Here is a 20,459-nt window from a genome sequence, read left to right on the forward strand (position 1 = left end):
AGTAAATTCTTCTAAATTAATGGCCACTGTTTGGAAAACAGGATAGTGGGCTAGATGGACTATTGGTCTGACCCAGTATGGCTACTCTTATTATTAATGTATTTATTTATTAGGATTTATTTACCGCCTTTTTGAAGGAATTCACTCAAGGCGGTGTGTAGAATAAGAATAGATCAAACATGAGCAATAGGCAATTCGAGCAGTAAAAATATTCAAGTAACAATACAAAGTATGGCATGGTGTCCTACTTGCAATGACTACACAATACGTAATAGAACATTATAATTGGTAGTGAAGGGTATGGTAAAGTTTTAACATATAGATGAGTAAGAAAGTAGGAAGAATTAGAAAATAAGGTGACTGATTTGAAGAAAGTTGCACATGAGGTGGGAGAGGGTTAAATATTATCTCAGATAGGGTAGGAGTAGATAAACATGTCCCCCTGCAGTATGTGCAGCCTTGTGTGTGTGAGTGAGACTAACAAGTTAGTTACTTCTTCCGTTAAAGGCTTGGTTGAAGAGCCAAGCTTTCACCTGCTTCCTGAAGTAGAGATAGTCTTGTGTTAAGCGGAGCCTTTCAGGCAATGCATTCCAGAGTGTGGGGGCTACTCTGGAGAAGGCTCGCTTGCGGATATCACATCATGTAATGTCTTTTGGAGAAGGTGTAGTTAGTCCTTGGGAGGACCTTAGTGTTCTTGGCGGTGTGTGGAGGATCATCCTATTCTTCAGATACTCTGGCCCATTTCCTTTCAGGGCCTTGAAGATCAGACATAGAGTTTTAAATTTAGCCCTGTATTGTACTGGTAGTCAATGACGTTTTTGCAAAAATGGTGTGATGTGGTCACATCGCTTGCAACCTTCTATGAGTCTTGCTGCTGCATTCTGAATCAACTGGAGCTGGTGCAAGCCCTTTGTAGTCAGACCATTGTATACTGCATTGCAGTAATCTAGTAAGTATGTTCTTATGTATGTACAAAAAAAACAAAACAGCAAAGATGACTAACAGGAACAAAAATAAAAATAAAAAATCGAAAACAAGAATATATAAAAAATCATCAAATTTGTATTAAAAAATATAAATACATAAAAAAAGTAATAAAAATTACATAAAAAAGACAACACTTTGGTTGTGAAAATTAAAAAGTAAACTTTATTAGCCAAAGGATAGCAGGGAGAAAGGGTCCCTTTTTAATGAGTCCTTTTCTCCCTGCTATCCTTTGGCTAATAAAGTTTATTTTTTAATTTTCACAATCAAAGTGTCATCTTTTTTATGTAATTTTTATTACTTTTTTATGTATTTATATTTTTAAATACAAATTTGATGATTTTTTATATATTCTTGTTTTCGATTTTTTATTTTTATTTTTGTTCCTGTTAGTCATCTTCGCTGTTTTGTTTTTTTGTTGTTGTTCTTGCGAAGACTGGTTTCTTCTGTTTTTTGTATTTATGTATGTACCCCTTTACAAAACAATGAAAAAAAGTCTATTACAGGGGTCGGCAAGCTGTGACGTCCCAAACCCTGTCTTACAGAGCTGCCAAGGGGGCTGACCCAGAAGCATAACCAGGTTGAGGATGCGGGGAGGAGCAGAGAATGGACTGCCAACAGCACCGGCGTGTATTTTAAACATGACAGCATAAAAATTAGGCACTGACACCATCGGAAATCCATTTAGGGGAGTGGCTGCTCCCCTGGCGACCCACCTATCTACGCCTCTGGGCCGACCCACTCAGCGGGAGATTTAGGGTCTTCCCCAGCCCACCCCAATCTGCCCCCAGCTTCGCTCTGCCCTGCCCCACACACTGCTCTGCCCCGCACATTCCTCTGCCCAGCTCTGCCCACAATTCCACCCATTGCTTCGCCCATCCTGACCCATTGTCCTGCCTCAGCATAGCTAATTCATGGCCAGCAGCAAAAGCAGTGGTCTCCCCGTCCAGCGGCAGCAGGAAACGCCTTCATAAAATATAATCTCCTGCTGCCCTGGGATCAGCGGCAGCATGAGATGGTGCTTTATGAAGGCATTTTCTGTTGCCGCAGGATAGGAGGCCACTCAGTGGGAGATCCTGAATATTCAGCAGAAGTACATAAGTATTGCCATACTGGGACAGACCAAAGGTCCATCAAGCCCAGCATCCTGTTTCCATCAGTGGCCAATCCAGGTCACAAATACCTGGCAAGATCCCAAAAAAGTACAAAACATTTTATACTGCTTATCCCAGAAATAGTGGATTTTCCCCAAGTCCAATTTAATAATGGTCTATGGAATTTTCCTTTAGGAAGCTGTCCAAACCTTTTTTAAACTCTGCTAAGCTAACCGCCTTTACCACATTCTCTGGCAACGAATTCCAGAGTTTAATTACACGTTGAGTGAAGAAAAATTTTCTCTGATTCATTTTAAATGTATTACATTGTAGCTTCATCGCATGCCCCCTAGTCCTAGTATTTTTGGAAAGCATAAACAGACACTTCACATCTACCCGTTCAAATCCACTCACTATTTTATAGTGTGGGAATGACTTAGCAGGTCTGGTCTCATCCTATTCCAGTGGTTCACAAACCTGGTCCTGGAGACACCCCAGCCAGTCATGTTTTCAGGATACCCACAATGAATATGCATGAGAGAGCTGCATGGAAATCTGTCTCTATTCATTGTGGATATCCTGAAAACCGGACTGGTTGATGTGCTTCCAGAACCAGGTTTGGGAATCACTGTCCTATGCCCTTCCCACTATACACTCATGCGGAGGGCTTTTTTTGAGGGGGTACTTGGGTAGGGTTACCATATTTTGTCCCCCAAAAAGGACACATGCCCCACCCCCTTTCACACCCCGCCCGCCCACTTTGACGCCCTCGCTCTGCCCCGTCACAATTTCTCCTGCCCCCTGTCACACACTCCCCCTCCCCGTCACCCCCCTCCCCTTACCTTACTACTGCCCTGGTGGTTTAGTTACCTCTTCGGGGCAGGAAAGAGCCCCCTCTTGCTTGCCTGGAGCCCTGCCCTGCATGCATCCTTCCTGTTCGTGATCTCAGCGCCGATTCAAAATGACCGCTGAGAGTTGAAGTCTCACGAGGTCACTTCAACTCTCGGCGGCCATTTTGAATTGGTGCCGAGATCACAAACTGGAAGGATGCATGCAGCGCTCCGGGCAGGAAAGAGGGGGCTCTTTCCTGCCCGAAGGCGGAAGAGGTCACTAGACCACCAGGGCAGTAGTAAGTAAGGGGAGGGGAGGCTAGCAATCTGCCCGTTTGTCTGGATTTCTGGACAAATGGGCAGGCTGGCGGGCGGGCCGTGCTATAGGACGGCCCGCCCACCAGCCTGCCCGTTTGTCCAGAAATCCAGACAAACGGGCAGATTGGCAAAACCTGCCCGGTTGCCCGGACATGTCCTCAAAAAGAGGACAAGTCCGGGTAAATCCGGACATATGGTAACCCTATACTTGGGGGTACTGAGTACCGGCACCTTTTTCATTGTCTGCTAAAATTGACCCATGGCCCCAAGTTTTAATGAAAGAGTTCAGTCTCTACACACCAATTCTGCCTTCTCATAGGTTCTGTGACTGGTTGCAGGGGGCTTGGCTATTGTGGAATGGGTCCCTCAGTGATCACCCCACCCCTGAAGGGTGGCCTGGCATTTGAGTACCGGCACCTATTTTGCTAGAAAGAATGCACTGCGCTGCTCATGCGCAATACTGATTACAGCAGACCGCACAAAGCTGCTGATCAGGGCCGGGCTCTGTAGGTAGCCTGTGACGTGTCTGTGTTGATACGCATGCGCGGAAGAATTGTGCTCCCGTCGCTTCCAAACGAGTTCCCGGTGGTGGTGGTGGTAAGGTAACCGCGAGTGCTGAATGTGGAAGCGAAGAGGGCGGGAGGCCTCCTCCTCGTCGGCGGCAGCGCTGAGAAACAATCTCGCCTGTAACTTCAAAAGCTGCGGGGTTTGGCGGGAAGATTCGGCCAGGCAGTGAGCAGTACTGCAGCTAGGGGATCCCTGAATATGGCCACAGGGCAGAGTCGTTGGGTTCAGGGAAGATTAACGTTACAGTAGACCGGGCTCTCGCTTCAGTCGTGCTGCTGAGGAGAAATGGGAGTATTTAAACTCTTTGTCTTTTGCGGCTTAGTTTTCGGCCCCGTTCAGGGACACAGTCTGTTCACCTGTGAACCGGTCGTGGTCCCTCGATGCGTGGGTATGAGCTACAACATGACGTTTTTCCCCAATTTGATGGGACATTACGATCAAGACATTGCTGCTGTCGAGCTGCTGGTAAGTGTTGTTCTGACTGGTAAATATGCAACCAGATTTGCACCATTTTTAAACTACATGCCGGCATACTTTTGTCCACAACTGTGTGGTTCTGTTTAATAAAGCGCCTAAAAAAATCAGAACTATTTTTTTTTATCTATGGGTGGAAGTGTATGTGAGAAACTGTTTTTTTTTTTGTTGTGGGTAGTAACGGTGTGATCCAGCCTACTGAGACTGGTCTCTAATATTTGTGGCATAAAGGCATAGTAAGACCTGCAAGACGGTGAGAGAGCATAGGAGCCAACTTTTCAAAATGATTGGGGGGTGCTAAACCCAATAGAAATTACGCCCCTTTGAACACATCAAAGAGTTTGTTCAATATTAGGGGTGCACAGGCGCCCAGAGAGCTGGGTGTGCAGCCTTTAAGAATGGAAGACGAATTTGCAGTTCCAAATCTTCTTCAGAACTTTGTGTTTGTGGATAGGTTTTATCATTTCACATTGCCCACTCATAATACTGAAATGCAAGAAAATTGGGTAGTGGCTGGTTGGGAATGGCAAATTCTGTGAGGTTTAGGACTTTGGGGGATGATGCATAAAACTTACAGAGCTTGCAAGTTGCAACATTTGCTTTACACCGATTGTTGCAGTTCTAAAGCAAACGTTATTTACCGAGCAATGCACAAAGGGGTTTTGCGTGGCTCAAAATGTGCCATAGCAGCTACTGAGAACAGTATGCAAATATATTACAGTAAGCTCATTAGTATTATAATGAGCATTTCCTGTGATGCACAGAAAGCAGTGCCTACCTTTAACAAGGTAGATTTTATGGCAACTCTAGAGCTGTCAGAGAGGAGCCCAGCTAAAGGAAAACACAGGCAGCTGCAAAAGCTGCCTGCTTGTGCACCCTAAAGCTTCACTGGACACTTCACCCTCCCCCTAAAAAAATCCATGAAGGTCCAGTGGACCCCTTCTTGAGCTCCCCCATCACTCAAAACAAGTCCATGGTAGTCTAATGACTCCCATCCTTTTCACATACCTTATTAAAGCATTGTATGTAGGAGGGCAGGAGCAACACCTACTCCCTCCTGCTTCTAGCCCCACCCTTCTAAAAATGGTAGTGCCCTGCCCATTCTGGGATGCACTGGGAGGGGCTAAGCACTGTACAACAGAAAAAAAGCTCCAAACAAAGAAAAGTCAAAACACAGATATCTGATGGGAGGGATCTGGGCCGGTCCAGAGGGACTAAAGGAAAGCAAATTAGCAGGTAAGGTCTAATTTACCCTTCCTTAGCGTCCCTCTGGCCTGGCCCAGAATGTGACTGATGGGAAGTAACAAAGCAGTGAAATTATGGGAGGGACCCTAGCAGCCCCGCTGACAAAACTCACGCCCCAAAAGCAACTTGACCACGACCGAGGACATCTAAACGGTAGTGCTTAGAAAAAGAATGCATTGCTTGTTACTTTTGCACTGGAATCGGACTGGAATCTTGCGTACTTATTTCCAGAAAATGAATGCTGTCTTTATGGGCGCTAAACTCCAGATTTTTCCTGATCTTTCTAAAGAATCACAAGCCAGGAGGAAGGAAATGATGGTTTTTAAACCAAAAATCCTTTCACTTGGAGGTACTTTTCTAGTTAAATTTCCCTGTAAGTGTATGATTACTATGCATGGTGTTAATTACCTTTTTACGTGCCCTAAAAGACTACAAGAATTTGTTTTGGCTCGAGAGATTGTAAGGGATACCCCTGTATTAGTATCTCCTAGTTAAATGTGCTGACTAGGCTGCTTGATTCTAACTTCCATCTGGTCGTTAATTTAAGTTGATTAAGTTTATTGCTTTGTATTATTTTCTCTCTTGGATCCTCTCCATTGTGGACTAATTATTTTGGTAGTTTCTTTTATTTCTATATAAATAGAACAATTCTGTTGGATTGTATATTTTTTGTGAATTCCATGCATTTTGATGTAATATCATCTTTATGTATTAAGTTGAAAATTATAAAAAAAAAAAAAAAAGAATGCAAAGACGACCAGGTTGCCGGCCTACAAATGTCTTCTGGAGTCACCAAACAACGCTGAGCCCAAGAGGCTGCCTGACCCCTAGTAGAGTGAGCCTTAACATGTTCTGGAACCAGTCTCCCAAAAAGAAGATAGGCTGAAGCAATCATTTCTTTAAGCCATCGAGAAATAGTGGGCTTAGAGGCCATGAACCCCTTACGCGCACCCCCAATCAGCACAAACAACTGATCAGAACGTCGGGTGTCATCCGTATACTTAACATAATGCTTCAACACCCATTTAACATCTAAACATTTCAAATGCTGCTGTTCCTCTGAGCCGGAAAAAGACCCTAACACAGGTAGGGAAATATGAAACCAAGTCACCACCTTGGGAAGAAAGGAAGGAACTGGCCGCAACAGAACTCCAAGAATGGCGATCTACAAGACAACGCCTGCAACTCCGAAACTCGCCTAGCCGAAGCAACGGCCACCAAAAAGACTGTCTTCAAATGTCCTTCAGAATACAGGATGACAAAGGCTCAAAGGGAGGCTTAGTAAGATCTTTAAGCACCAAATTCAGATCCCAGCTAGGAAAAGAACATTGTGAGGGGGGCGAAGGAGATTAACCCCCCTCAAAAAACGCACCACATCCGGATGACTAGCCAGAGAGCTCCTTTGAACACGACCATGAAAACAAGTCAAAGCCACAATCTGCACCTTAAGAGAAGCCAAAGCAAGGCCTTTGTCAAAGCCCCGCTGCAAAAAATCCAAAATCGTGAAACTGTAGCACCAAAAGGAGATAGGCCAGACTCCTTACACCAGTCCTCAAATATCCTCCAAGTGCGCACATAATTCAAAGAAGCAGAACGACGACGAGAGCGAAGCATAGTAGCAATGACCTGAGCGGAATAACCTTTTTTAATTGATCTAGCCCTCTCAAGAGCCAGTAAGACAGAATCGATCCGGATGAACGACTGGACCCTGCGACAACAGATCTTGCGTGACCGGAAGCCGGAAGGGAAGATCCACCAGAAGACGTCGAAGATCGGCGTACCACGGCCTTTGAGGCCAATCCGGTGCCACCAAAATCAGAGTTCCCTTGTGCGTCTCGACCTTCTGAAGAAGACGGCCATGGAGGAAAAGCATACAGCAGACCGACTGGCTAAGGCTGAAGAAGAGTGTCCATGCCTTGCACTTTGGGATCCTTGCGACGACTGAAAAAGAGAGGACTCTTTGCATTGGTTGCGGAGGCAAACAGATCCATCAAGGGAGAGCCCCAACGATCGACCAGCAGCCGAAATGCCATTTTGCTTAGCAACCACTCGCCGGGATCGAGCATGTGATGACTTAGAAAATCTGCTTGAACATTTAGGACCCCTGCTACGTGAGCCGCTGACAGAGCCACCTGATGGACTTCTGCACATTGAAGGAATAACAACGCCTCCCGTTCCAATGGCAGACTCCTCGTCCCCCCTCGCCGATTGATATGTGCTACCGCTGTGGCATTGTCTGACATTACTCGCACTGCTCGGCCTCTCAGAAGATGCAGAAAACTCTGGAGTGCCAGATGAATCGCTCTGGTCTCTAAGAGGTTGATTGAAAATAATGCCTCCTGATGAGACCAGAGACCCTGAGCAAACTGCCCCTGACAGTGAGCTCCCCAGCCACGGAGACTGGCATCTGTTGTCACTGCAGTTCAGCTGGGTTGATCTAAAGGCATACCTTTTTTCAAATTGGCCTCCCGAAGCCACCATCGGAGACTGGTCCTCACTTGAAGCAAAAGTGGCAACCTTCGATGAAGGGAATCCTTCTGTGACGACCATCTCGACAGGAGCGACCTCTGAAGAGGACGCATGTGCGCTCTGGCCCAGGGCATCGCCTTGATTGCCGCCGCCGCTATGGAGCCTAAAACTTGTAGATAGTCTTTTGCCAACGGTGTCGAATTCTGCAAGAAGAGACGGATCTGAGTCTGCAGCTTGAGGACCCTGGCCGACAGCAGAAACACACAGCCCTGCCTCGTGTCGAACTGGACTCCCAGATACTCTATCGACTGGGAAGGCTGAAGACGGCTCTTTTGCACATTGACTACCAAACCTAGGGACTGCAAGAATTCTACCACCCAAGCTGTAACCTGAGCACTCTCATGGTAAGATTTTGCCCAGATCAACCAATCGTCTAAGTAAGGATGCACTAAAATGCCTTTCGTTCTGAGAGCCGCTGCTACAACGACCATGACCTTGGTAACTGTACAAGAAGCAGCCGCAAGACCGAAAGGATGGGCCCGAAACTGAAAGTGCCGACCTAGCACTGCAAAGCGCAGGAAACGTTGATGCGCAGGATGAATAGGAATGTGGAAATAGGCTTCTGTAAGATCGAGAGAAGTCAGATGTTCCCCGGGCCTCACTGCAAGAATGACGGACCGCAAAGTCTCCATCCGAAAAGAGGGACCTTGAGGGCTCGATTGACCGCCTTGAGATCCACAATTGGACGGAAAGAAACCCTCCTTCTTGGGCACTAGAAAATAAATGGAGTAACGGCCTTGACCCTCTTCCGCTGAAGGAACAGGACAAATAGCCCGAAGAAGCAGAAGTCTTCAGAGAGTATCTCTGACGGCTCCAGCCTTGATGTGAGAATGGCAAGGGGATACGAGGAAAGCATCTGACAAAAGATGAGCAAATTCTAATACATACCCGTCTCGAATAACCTTTAACACCCACTGGTCTGAAGTAATCTGGGCCCACCTCTCTTGAAATTGCGCCAACCGAGCGCCCACTTGAACTAGAGGCTGGGCCCGCACACCTTCATTGCTGAGGATGGGAGGAGGAGGACAGAGAACTCCCTGCCTCTCGACCCCCGACCCCCCCCCCCCCATGACCTCCTCGAAAGGATTGAGACCTTTGGAAAAACCTGGAACATCCCTGAAAAACTCTGCCTGAATGAAAACGACGAAAATCTCGGCCTCTACCACAAGCTGAGAAATTGCCACGACCAGACCATCTCGGACAATCCTCTGGCAACCTAGAAACCTTAGCCTCACCCAAGCTATTCACCAGCTTGTCCAATTCTTCTCCAAAAAGAAAAGATCCCTTAAAGGGAAATTTACTAAGCTTAGACTTAGAGGCTGCATCCGCCAACCAACCACGCAGCCAAAGCGTACACCGAGCCACAACCGAAAGAGCCATAGACTTAGAAGAAGCCTGAAGCAAATCATACAGAGCATCTGCTAAAAAAGCTGAACCCATTTCCAACTTACCTACTTCATTATCAATAACAGAAAGATCATCCGAAGAACGATCCAATACCTCAGACCAGCGGAAACAAGCTTTTGCTACCAGGGAGCCACAAATTGCAGCCTGCACTGCCAGAGCCAAAACATCAAAGGTATTCTTTAACAAGGAATCAATCCGGCGATCCTGGGGATCTCGCAGAGCCGTACCACCATGTACCGGGACAGTGTTGTGCTTGGTAACCGCGGAAACTACCACATCCACAACGGGAGAGCATAAAAGGACTTTATCTGAATCAGGAACTGGATAAAGCCTGCCCATGGACCTAGCCAGCCTAAAGGCAGAATCAGGAAACTCCCACTGAGCCTGAATAATATCCCAAATATCCTGATGCATAGGAAAGGACTTACCAGCTCTGCGAATACCCTTGACCAGCAAATCAACCTTTCTGGGCTCCGATACTTGAAGATCCTGATCATCAAACCGCAAAGTAGAAGCAACCTGAGAAATAAGCTCCTAAAGATCATCCTTGTGGAAAATCCTTACTACTGAAGGATCCTCTCCCACAGGAAGAGATTCATTGCCTTCTGCGGACTACTCAAACTCCTCCGCAAACTGCTCGTCGGGAAAAAATGCCGCCTCCTCCTCCAAGGAGGGCATATCCTGGTCATGAGCACAAAACAGATCCTACTCAGCTTCCTCCGAGAGCCTAACTAGCTTCTGAGGCATAGAGACCCCTCCCCCCAGAGACCTCCTCTCAGGAGAGTCCACAGGCGCAGCTTTATGTAAGAGAAAAGCCTGGTACATCTGTACCATGAATTCCGGAAGAAAACCTCCCTCGCCTGCTGAGAAAGGAGAATTTTGCAAAACAGGGACAGGCCCAGCAGCAGGCGAGGCCTAAGGAGCAGGGGACAGTGTGGCATCTAAAATGGCGGCGTTTCCCGCCAAAATGGGCACCGGGAGAGCGGGAGAGACGGCCACCAGCAAAATGGCGGAATCACCCCTCCCCCCCGACGAAACCAACGGACCAGCAACCGCTGCACTCTGATCCTCAACAGCAGTGCAGTAGTGACAGACCCACGCAGCTGATGGACAGTACAACGGCGAAGTTTCTCCGACATCGCAAAGGAAGCAAAACCACAAAAAAACAGCTGATTTCTAAACAACTGATCGCTCCAACGCGAAGGAGCAGCCCTGCTTAATAAAAATGCCCAAAGATGGCTCTGCCGACCAGCAGACCGGGAGGCTTGAACCTTAGGTTCTTTTTTTTTTTTTTTAAACAGCAGCTGCCTCTCCCCACCTGCACAGCTCCCCCTTTGAGGAGCTTGAGGTCAATCTGTACTGCTTTTAAAAGCAAGGGGAAAAATGCTAGCAGTAAGTACTAGCATTCACATCAGTCGGGGAGAATAGGGGGGGAGGGACTCGGCCTTCTGAGTATGGCACCCCCGAGGTTCACAGAGACCCCCCACTGACCTCAGCCTCCACAAAGCAGGGTTTTTTTTTTTGGTTTTTTTTTGTTTTTCAAAATGCACAGGTAAGCAAACCAAAAGAGAGACAAACAAAATATACTTTAACTAACAGAGAGAAATAGAAATATAGAGATTGACTGGCTCACCACCTTCCACCTGCTGGAGACTGAGCTTACTGGATCTTTCTCTAGCTGGCAAGGGCTCTTATTGGCTCGCTAGAGTCACAGCTTTTTTTCTCAGTCTCCACCTGCTGGAAGGCATACACAACCCATCAGTCACATTCTGGGCCGGTCCAGAGGGACGCTAAGGAAATTTTGCTTTTAATAAAGATGATTAAACAAAAATAAGTTTTGGATGTTACTGAATTCTGTTATTCTGTCTTGCTGTATTTCCAGTTTTGGCACAGTATAAGCCATCACAAGAACAAAATATTTAAAAAAAAAAAAACAATGGACTGCATTAAGGGCTTATAGCCCATTTAGTTGTTATTTCAACAAATGAGAGATATGTATGAAACAAAATATTTATTTTTATTATTTTGACTTATAAAACCACTTGTCCCTGAAACATGCTCAAACAGAACAATCCATTTGTGTATCTAAAATGAAAATTTTGACAAAAGAGATGAGGTGGCAATGTGATTCCATGTTTACTTCCATTTAATTTCAGTCTATTCCATCTTTATAACACCAGGCTTCCCCAAGCAAATTGCATCAACAGTTAAGATGAACCTATCAGGAAACAGGATATCCTTACTGAAATTTGGCCATCTGTATTGTATAGAACAGTGTAGAAAAATGAGCACAAAATACAGAGTTTATAAGTCCTGTTTCTACCAGCTACAATAATTTTTGAAGCTGTTTTAGTGATATTCCATTTTTATTTCATGATATTTATATCTATATATGGAAAGCTTTCAAATACATTAAACTGTCAAGTTAAAAAGAAATCTTTTGTCTTCCATCTTTTAAGGCAGTGCCTATCCAACTGCAATAACTTTTGACTTTTTACAGATGGCCCATATATAGTCAGTCCCTTATTTCTAATAATCTTTGCCTATTGTTTTGGATGAACTAAAATGGTGTCAAGCTCTGCCTACTGGCTTCAGCCCGTATAATGGACTAGATAGGAACACTACTACTTAACACTTTTATAGCACTACAAGGCATATGCAGCGCTGTACACCATACACATAAAGACAGTCCCTGCTCAAAGAGCTCACAATCTAAATAAGACAGGTAAAAGAACAACTAAGGGGAATTAAAGAGGAGGGGATAAAAGGTACAGGCAAGTGAGCAGTGTTAGGACTCAAAAGCAGCGTCAAAGAAGTGGGCTTTTAGCTTGAACTTGAAAACGGCCAAAGACGGGGCTAGACGTACATGCTCGGGAAGTCTATTCCAGGCGTGTGGTGCAGCGAGATAGAAGGAACTCACAGTTTAAGACTCCTGCAGCATTTGGCGTGGGCAATATCTAGCTAAGGATACAAAAAGACTTTGAAGTGGTTCAGAGAAAAGCAACCAGAATGGGGTGGAGACTGTGCCAAAAGATGTGAAACCAGAGCGGGGCTGATCCGAAGATCCCGGACCCTGCAGCTTTCGGAAGGAAGCGAGCGAGAGTCCCCGAGGCCGACCGGAGCCCCTGCAGCCCCATCCAAGATCCTGAGCGGAGTCTGCCGCTACACACGAGGAGGTGAAATATCTCCTCTGCACGGGACCTGCCAGCGGAGAACCGGGGGAGTTGCACCGAGACGTTCCAACCTCCCCACTGCCCCGTCTCCAACTGCCACCGGAAGCTGCACCGAGCCCGAGGTCAATCACGAGGAGGTGGAATATCTCCTTTTGACAAGACGGCAGCTTCCGGGAACAACGATCGAGTCCTACCGAGAGCAAACTGAGGGAGCCACGCAGAGGTCGAGCGCCGAAACACCCGAGCGAAACACGCGGCCCTGATAACTGAAGGCCCGACAGGAACCATTACGAGACCACAAAATCGCGCCCCTACAGACCGAGCTCAGCACTCCGGAGAAGACAACAAAGCCGCGGATGTCCCAAGCTGATCGAGAGCACAGAATCTCCCCCTTCCCCGGAAAACTACGTCTGCCACATGGACACCTGAATGTGGAGTACCACAAGGATCACCTCTTTCACCAACAATTTTCAACCTAATGATGATCTCCTTGGCAAAACTCCTATCAAACCATAACCTTAACCCATACATATACGCTGATGATGTAACAATATACATCCCTTTCAAACATGACATCAAAGAAATCTTCAATGAAATCAACCAAAGTCTACACATCATGAACACCTGAGCAGATGCCTTTCGACTGAAACTAAATGCAGAAAAAACTCAATGCCTAATACTCGCCTCCCAATACTACAACACGAATGAATTTACCGCTATAAACACACCAAACCTAAACCTTCCGATCTCAGGAACCTTAAAAATCCTTGGAATCACTATTGACCGCCACCTAACACTCAACTCATGCAAACAACACAACTAAAAAGATGTTCTTCTGCATGTGGAAACTGAAAAGAATAAAACCACTCTTCCCAAGATCCGTCTTTTGCAGCCTAGTGCAATCCCTTGTGCTCAGTCATCTGGACTACTGCAACTCACTATACGCAGGATGCAAAGAGCAAATACTGAGACAACTTCAAACAGCCCAGAATACAGCAGCCAGATTCAGCTTCGGAAAACCAAAATACGAGAGTGCTAAACCCTTACGAGAGAAACTGCACTGGCTCCCACTCAACTAACGCATTACTTTTAAAGTATGCGCATTAGTCCACAAAATCATTCACTGTGAAGCCCCAGCCTACATTTCCGACTTAATAAACCTACCACCCAGAAACGCTAAAAGATCATCCCGTACTTTCCTCAACCTCCACTTCCCTAATTGCAAAGGAATAAAATACAAAACACTACATGCATCAACCTTTTCTTACATGAGCACACAATTCTGGAATACACTACCACGCAACCTGAAAATGACTTACGAACTAACCAACTTCCGCAAATTATTGAAGACTCATCTCTTTGATAAAATTTATAGAAAAGATCAAAGCATATGAAGTCCACACATTGTTAATAAATTTACCCACACTATTAATAATTTTAACATATGTATACCATTACTCATAATATTTTTTCTTTTTTTTTTTTTTATAGAATGTTCTCCTATTACTATTCTGCTGTCCTATCATCTTCTTGCTGTTTCTTTCCATTGTTCTTTCAATTGTTCTTTTCCCTCGATGATACTTGACTTGTCTTCACATAACTCGTCACAATGTAATCAATAACCAAGGTGCTACAATTGTACTTCCATCTTTACAACATATTGTAAGCCACACTGCACCCGCAAATAGGTGGGAAAATGTGGGATACAAATGTAATAAATAATAATAATAATAAATAATGTGTAAGAAAAGGCTTGAAGACCTAAATATTTGTCCCCTGGAGTCTTGCCCTTCACTCTCACTCCTCGAGGTTCACCAACAGGTCAGGTTTTCAAGCTACCCCTAATGAATATGCATGAGAGAGATTTGCAGGCCTACTGCCTTCATTGTATGCAAAGACAGGCCAGATGTGGTAGTCTGTGCAGTTGATTCTTTAATATCAGATACCACAAGGTAACACCTCTGTGGATGAGTGGTTTTTTTTTTCTTTTTTAGGACCAGAGCACTGCATCAGTGACATTTCTGAGAAGAAATGTAATGCAATTCAGGAATGTAATACCTTTTAAAGTTAGGATAACAAAATACTTCAGCAACAACAATTCTGGGTTTCCTATCACATTATTAACCTTAAAGGAAGAAAGGTCTGACCTGTTAAATGTATTGTTACTTTTTTTTTGTTGTTTTTTTGGATTATCTCAACATATTTTAATTTTATTTCTATATACAGTATTAATCATTTTCTACGTTACTATGCAGAGAACTGGTTTCAGGTGGGGTCTGTGTTTTAAATAAGCACAGTGTACAACTGTATGTTTACCAGTGATGTTTTGAAACTTAGAAATGTGATGATATTTTGCACTTTTTATTATACTTAGTGTTCTCATAAAATCAAGAAAATCAGCTGTGCTTCTGCTTTGTGTAGATAGCCCATCAAGAGATGTACAAAGAACTTTGCCGTTGGTAAACAGTATATGATGCAGGTACTTTACATATTTTTTATTTAGTGATACAACTTTCTGTACAAACACTGTCATCTATTGATTTCAAATCTGATTTGGGCTAATAGTGACTGAAAAGAATATTCCTCACCTGTGAACAAAAATGTTTTCCATATTATCAGTCTCCAGAAATGTTGACCTTTTTAAAACTTTCTTACAACATTATATATGGTATATGCCAAGAGTCCATTAAAATAGTGCAAACCAGATTTGAAATCAATTGATAAGAGTGTACAGAAAGGCTTATTATCACTAAATAAAAAAATATGTAAAGTATATGCATCACTAAATAAAAATTATTGCTGGCTCAGCTTGTTTTTGGAAAAGCACAATTTTCTCCCTATCCCTGCAGTCAGTGCTCTGAAACAGCATTAATCAAATTACTTCCTTTACTGTGTGCTCATGAAACAGAATTGAAAAACTTCATCTTTTAACAACTAGCTTGCTGATCTCTCTTATTCATTTTCCAGTAAGGTTAGTTACCTCTTGCAGAGTAATCCCACATTGTTTGCACATTCCTCTCTGTGCTTTGACACACAACTCCACTCCCTCTTTTTTTCTCTAGATTCTGAATGTGAACAAAGACAAATACTGTTTAACCACATTGGACTGCACAGAATCCTTTTAGATGATATTGCGAAATATGGATTTCTGTTTTAACTGAGTAACTGCACACTGAGCAAGCTAATCTGCTCCTGAGGGTTGTATTTTTTTTTCACCCACACAGGAATGTAGATGGTTCACTTTCCCTGAATCGCACTGCGCCATTTAAATCATTTCTCTTGTGTGGTAATAGTTGAGGAAAGTACTTTAGTGAAATGGAAACTTTCCTTCATAGATCACAAAAAGTGGAATTGATGAATAGTAGAAATAATCGTATTTAATACACTTAGATCCTTCTGTCCATTTTGGAAGTGGTATCTATGTGTTATTTAGATTTTTTTTTTTTTTTTTTTGCTCACACCTTTTTCAGTAGTAGCTCAAGATGAGTTACATTCAGGTACTCTGGATATTTCTCTGTCCCAGGGGGGCTCACAATCTAAGTTTGTACCTGAGGCAATGGAGGGTTAAGTGAAACCTCCCTGTAGGTTTAGTGATATACTGGAACAGTAGAAAATTGATCTCACACACCAAATTTTTCAGTTTCAGGAATGTTTAGTAATTTAATTTTTTAACTTTTTGCTGCCATTTTTAGCTGTGTTTAGCTTGTTTGATCACTTTTCTGAATTCCTGACTCATGAAGTTGAGTAATACCAATATTGCTCAATTGTTTGTCCACTATCAGCAATGTAGAACTTTTTAAAACCCACGAATAGCAATGGAAAGAGGTGTTGCATATTAAGGAGGAAGATGAGACACATTTGAGACCCATGTCAGAATGTCAAATAGGGCCGTTGCTACCATTAGGTGGAAGGCATCAGGTTAGCGCTGCGTGCGTCTGGTAGCATTATATAAATGTTAATAATAATAGAGGCAGGAGGAGGCACAGCAGGAGAGCATCATTTCATTTTCCCTTTCCTATCACAGTCCCATGTCGGCATCTCTCCCCTCTTCCTTTGTTCTGCTGCTGCCTATCTACCTGTTGCTGGGTTGAAGCTCAAGGGGACGGCACCAGCAGCTTAGGCCCAGAAAGTAGGATGGCAGCAGGGGGAAGTGGAGAGGGGAAGATGGTTAAACACTGGACAGAGGAACAGTAAGGAAGAGCAGATGAAATGTTGGTCATCTGGAGGGGGGAAGGTAAAGGTCCTTTTGCTGTCCCTCCAGTGGTACACGGTTGTAGTTTTGTCTAGGTTGTCAGATATTCTTACACTGTCCCTGATGTTACTCAATTTATTATTTAAGATGTTTCTTCCTCATCTGCTAGAGCAGTCCAGGCCTGTAGGTTTTGTCACCTTTAAAGATGGAGACGGACTAGAGAATTCTGATGACATCATTGATATAAGGAATGGGGCAGCCAGGAACCTTCCAGTATTTCTCTGCCTCCAGCAGATGGTGCAGGTGGACTGGTACAACTTCTATTTTGTTGGGGTGGGTTTTTTTATGCACCTTTAGACTAGATTCTCCTGGCCTGAGGCTACAGCCCTCACTCTGTTTGAAATCTTGGTGCCAACAGTCAGAGACATGTTGAGGTCAGGCAGAGCAGTGGCAGCAAAAAGAGAAGCTCCTGTTCCTCTGCTTACAATTCTGACATCCAAGACAGGTAAGAGCAGCAGCTAGGGAAGGCTATTGTGATGCACGGTCGGCACAACAGATAAGCAGCTTTTAGCATCCCCCTGCTGTGCTTACCATGCTGCCTGTGTTGCACCAGCACTCAGGATCAGGTCCTAGGGGCGCCTAAGGACCTCTGGTACCCTGAGGGGGCAGGTACAGCAGGCCTCTCCAGTGCTTCTCCTTCTTCCTTTGTGGAGCATGTTTGAGGGGAGCGGATGAGATGGGGTTTCTCTACAGGGGCTCTACCTCCAGGTCTAGAATGGTCTCTCCTGATGAGAATGTAGTATTCTCAGTAGTGCACTTGTTTCATGGGGAGGAATTATCCTTTCACATAGATCTGGTGTTAGCAGTCCTCGTGATTCCTTGGGAGTAATGGAGCCCTCCTGTTTGGGAGACCCACATGGCTCAGTATGGTCGGTGCTGACAGAGTGGGAAGCACCAGAGCTGCTCCTCAAGAGGATGAGGTTGATGAACAATTTTCACCCCTCCCCCCCCATGGGATGACCTAGAGAAGTTGTCCAAGATGCCTAAGTGCCTAAGGTAAATGCTGTGGTTGTGGCTGTCATCAAGACCACCATTCTAGTGGAGGGGCAGTACAGCCCTTAAGGAGTCCTATGACTGTAAGATTGAGTTGAATCTTAAGCAGCTGTTTGCCTTCTCAGTGTTGGGGGTTCAGGCTGTGGTCTGTGGGTGTTACAGGGTCTGTATGGTTCTGCATTGGGTCCATTATCTTCCCCCACTGCTAGAAGTGGCGCTTCTGGAGTCAGGGTCAGCCTTGGCAGGCGTCTTTATATGGCCTCGTGCAAATCTTTTTGTGCTCACTGGTCTTGGGCATGATAGCTTGTAGATGGCTGTGGCTTAGGAACTGGTCATTGGTATGCTGCTCCCTCTTGCCAGCCTACTCAGGCTCAACCTCAGCACGCTCATTCTTGTCAACAGTGTGTGCCTGAAGCCCCTGCTGCTCCCCAGAAAAAGCAAGGGGTGAGTGTTTGATTGGTTTCAGCAGAGCATAGCCGCTGTCAAAGTGTCCATACCAGATGACCTTCCAGTCAGAAGGAGGCTGAACGTTTTCTACGAAAGGTGGCCCCTTATAACCTCCAACTGGTGGGTTCTTCAAATAGTCCGTCTTGGATACACCCTGAATTGGTTTCAAAAACCTCCAAATTGCCCACCGAGAGCTCATTACTTCAGCTGTCAACACAAGAAGGTACTTGCAGAGGAACTCTCTGCCCTTCTGAAGGCCCATGCAGTCAAGCCCGTTCCTTCAGGGAAAGAAGGGCGGGGATTCTATTCCAGGTACTTCCTCATCCAAAAGAAGACAGGAGGGATGTGTCCCATCCTAGACCTAAGGGCCCTGAACAAATTCCTTGTCAAAGAAAAGTTCAGAATGGTTTCCCTGGGCACCTTTCTCATCATTCAGAAACACGATTGGCTATGCTGTCTGGGCTTGAAGGACACTTATACACACATCCCGATACTTCCAGCCCACCAGAAGTATCTTCGGTTTCGGCTGGAAATGCACCACTTCCAGTAGCGCATATTGCCTTTTCGGTTCGCATCAGCACCCAGGGTCTTTATCAAATGCCTAGCAGTAGTAGCAGCGTCACTCTGCAGGCTGGGGGTGCATGTGTTCCCTTATCTCGATAATTGGCTTGTGAAGAGCACGTTGGAGGAGAGTGCTCGGGAGTCCATGCAGAGGACTATTCTTGTGTTAGAGTTACTAGGGTTTGTTATAAACTACTCCCCATCTTCACCCTGTCCAGTGATTTGAGTTCATTGCAACACTGCTTGATATGCAGAAGGTTCAAGCCTTCTTCCCAGAACCAAGAACAGACACGCTAGCCACCCTGGCTTCTCAGGTTCAAGCCTCTCAGCAGGTCACACTCGGCAGATGTCGAGGTTGCTGGGCCCCATGGCTTCCACAGTTTATGTGACATCCGTGACATGCCTTCACGTGAGATCAGCCCAATGAACCCTAGGCTCCCAGTGGTGCCAAGCCACTGGAAGACTAGAAAATATCATCCAAGTGTTCCCAGGCCATGTTCAATCTCTGTTCTGGTAGACCATTTGATCCAATTTGACTCTGGTACTCCCATTCCAAATTCCTCAGCCTCAAAAGGTGCTGACAATGGATACATCTCTCCTAGCTTGGGGAGCTCAAGTGGATGGGCTTCAAAATCAAGGAGCCTAGTCTGTCCAGGAAACAGGTCTTCAGATCAACCTTTGGGCAATCAGGAACACTCTAAGGGCTGTCAGGCTGTCTCACCAAATTGTGCTCATTCAAACAGGCAACCATGCTGCAATATATTACACCAACAAGCAAGGGGGCACCAGATCACATCCTCTGTGTCAGGAGGCCATCCAGATATGGCATGTTCCTTCGAGCCACTTATCTGGCAGTCAAAAACAACAGTCTGGCCAACAGACTAAGCAGGGTTATGCAACTGCACAAGTGGTCTGTCAGCATAGGTGTTGCCCGTGAGATCTTCCGAGCGTGGGGCACCCCCTCGGTGGATTTCTTTGCCACTGACATAAATCACAAAGTCCCTCAGTTCTGTTTTAGGCTTCAGGCTCACGACAGACTAACGTTGAATGCTTTCCTTCATTGGGGGAAGGGTCTTCTGTATGCGTATCCACCCATCCCTCTTGTTGGGAAGACTTTGCTGAAACTCAAGCAAGATCACGGGACCATGATTTTATTTGCACCTTACTGGCCACGTCAGTTCTGGTCCCCTCGTCTTCTGGAGTTATCCTCCAATGAACCGTGGAGATTGGAGTGTTTTCCAACCCTTATCATGCAGAACGAGAGATCTCTTCTGCATCCCAACCTTCAGTCTCTGGCCCTCACGACCTGGATGTTGGGAACCTAGATGTTGGTCTGTCAAAGGGTGACTCTCGTGTCTTGCTGGCTTCCGGGAAAGATTCCACCAAGCGGTACTATTTTAAATGGAGGAGGTTTGTTGTCTGGTGTGAGGGCAAGGCCCTAGATCCTATTTCCTGTCCTACACAGACCCTGCTTGAATACCTTCTGCACCTTTCTGAGTCTGGCCTTAAGACCAACTCCGTAAGGGTTCACCTCAGTGCAATTAGTGCTTATCACCATGTAGAGAGTAAGCCCATCTCTGGACAG

The 20,459-nt window shown here is 45.3% G+C and overlaps 1 protein-coding gene across 1 annotated transcript in view; it reads left to right on the forward strand.

Moving 5' to 3' along the window:
- The first annotated feature begins 3,749 nt into the window (after positions 1 to 3,749).
- The window catches only part of FZD6 (frizzled class receptor 6), a 69,590-nt gene continuing 52,880 nt past the window's right edge, over positions 3,750 to 20,459 (forward strand). The window contains exon 1 of the mRNA XM_030217564.1: positions 3,750 to 4,258. Coding sequence (XP_030073424.1) covers positions 4,079 to 4,258 — 180 coding nt within the window. The 5' untranslated portion in view covers positions 3,750 to 4,078. The remainder of the gene's footprint in view (positions 4,259 to 20,459) is intronic.

Source organism: Microcaecilia unicolor, chromosome 1 (assembly GCF_901765095.1).
Source record: "Microcaecilia unicolor chromosome 1, aMicUni1.1, whole genome shotgun sequence".
NCBI classification, from domain to species: Eukaryota; Metazoa; Chordata; class Amphibia; order Gymnophiona; family Siphonopidae; genus Microcaecilia; species Microcaecilia unicolor.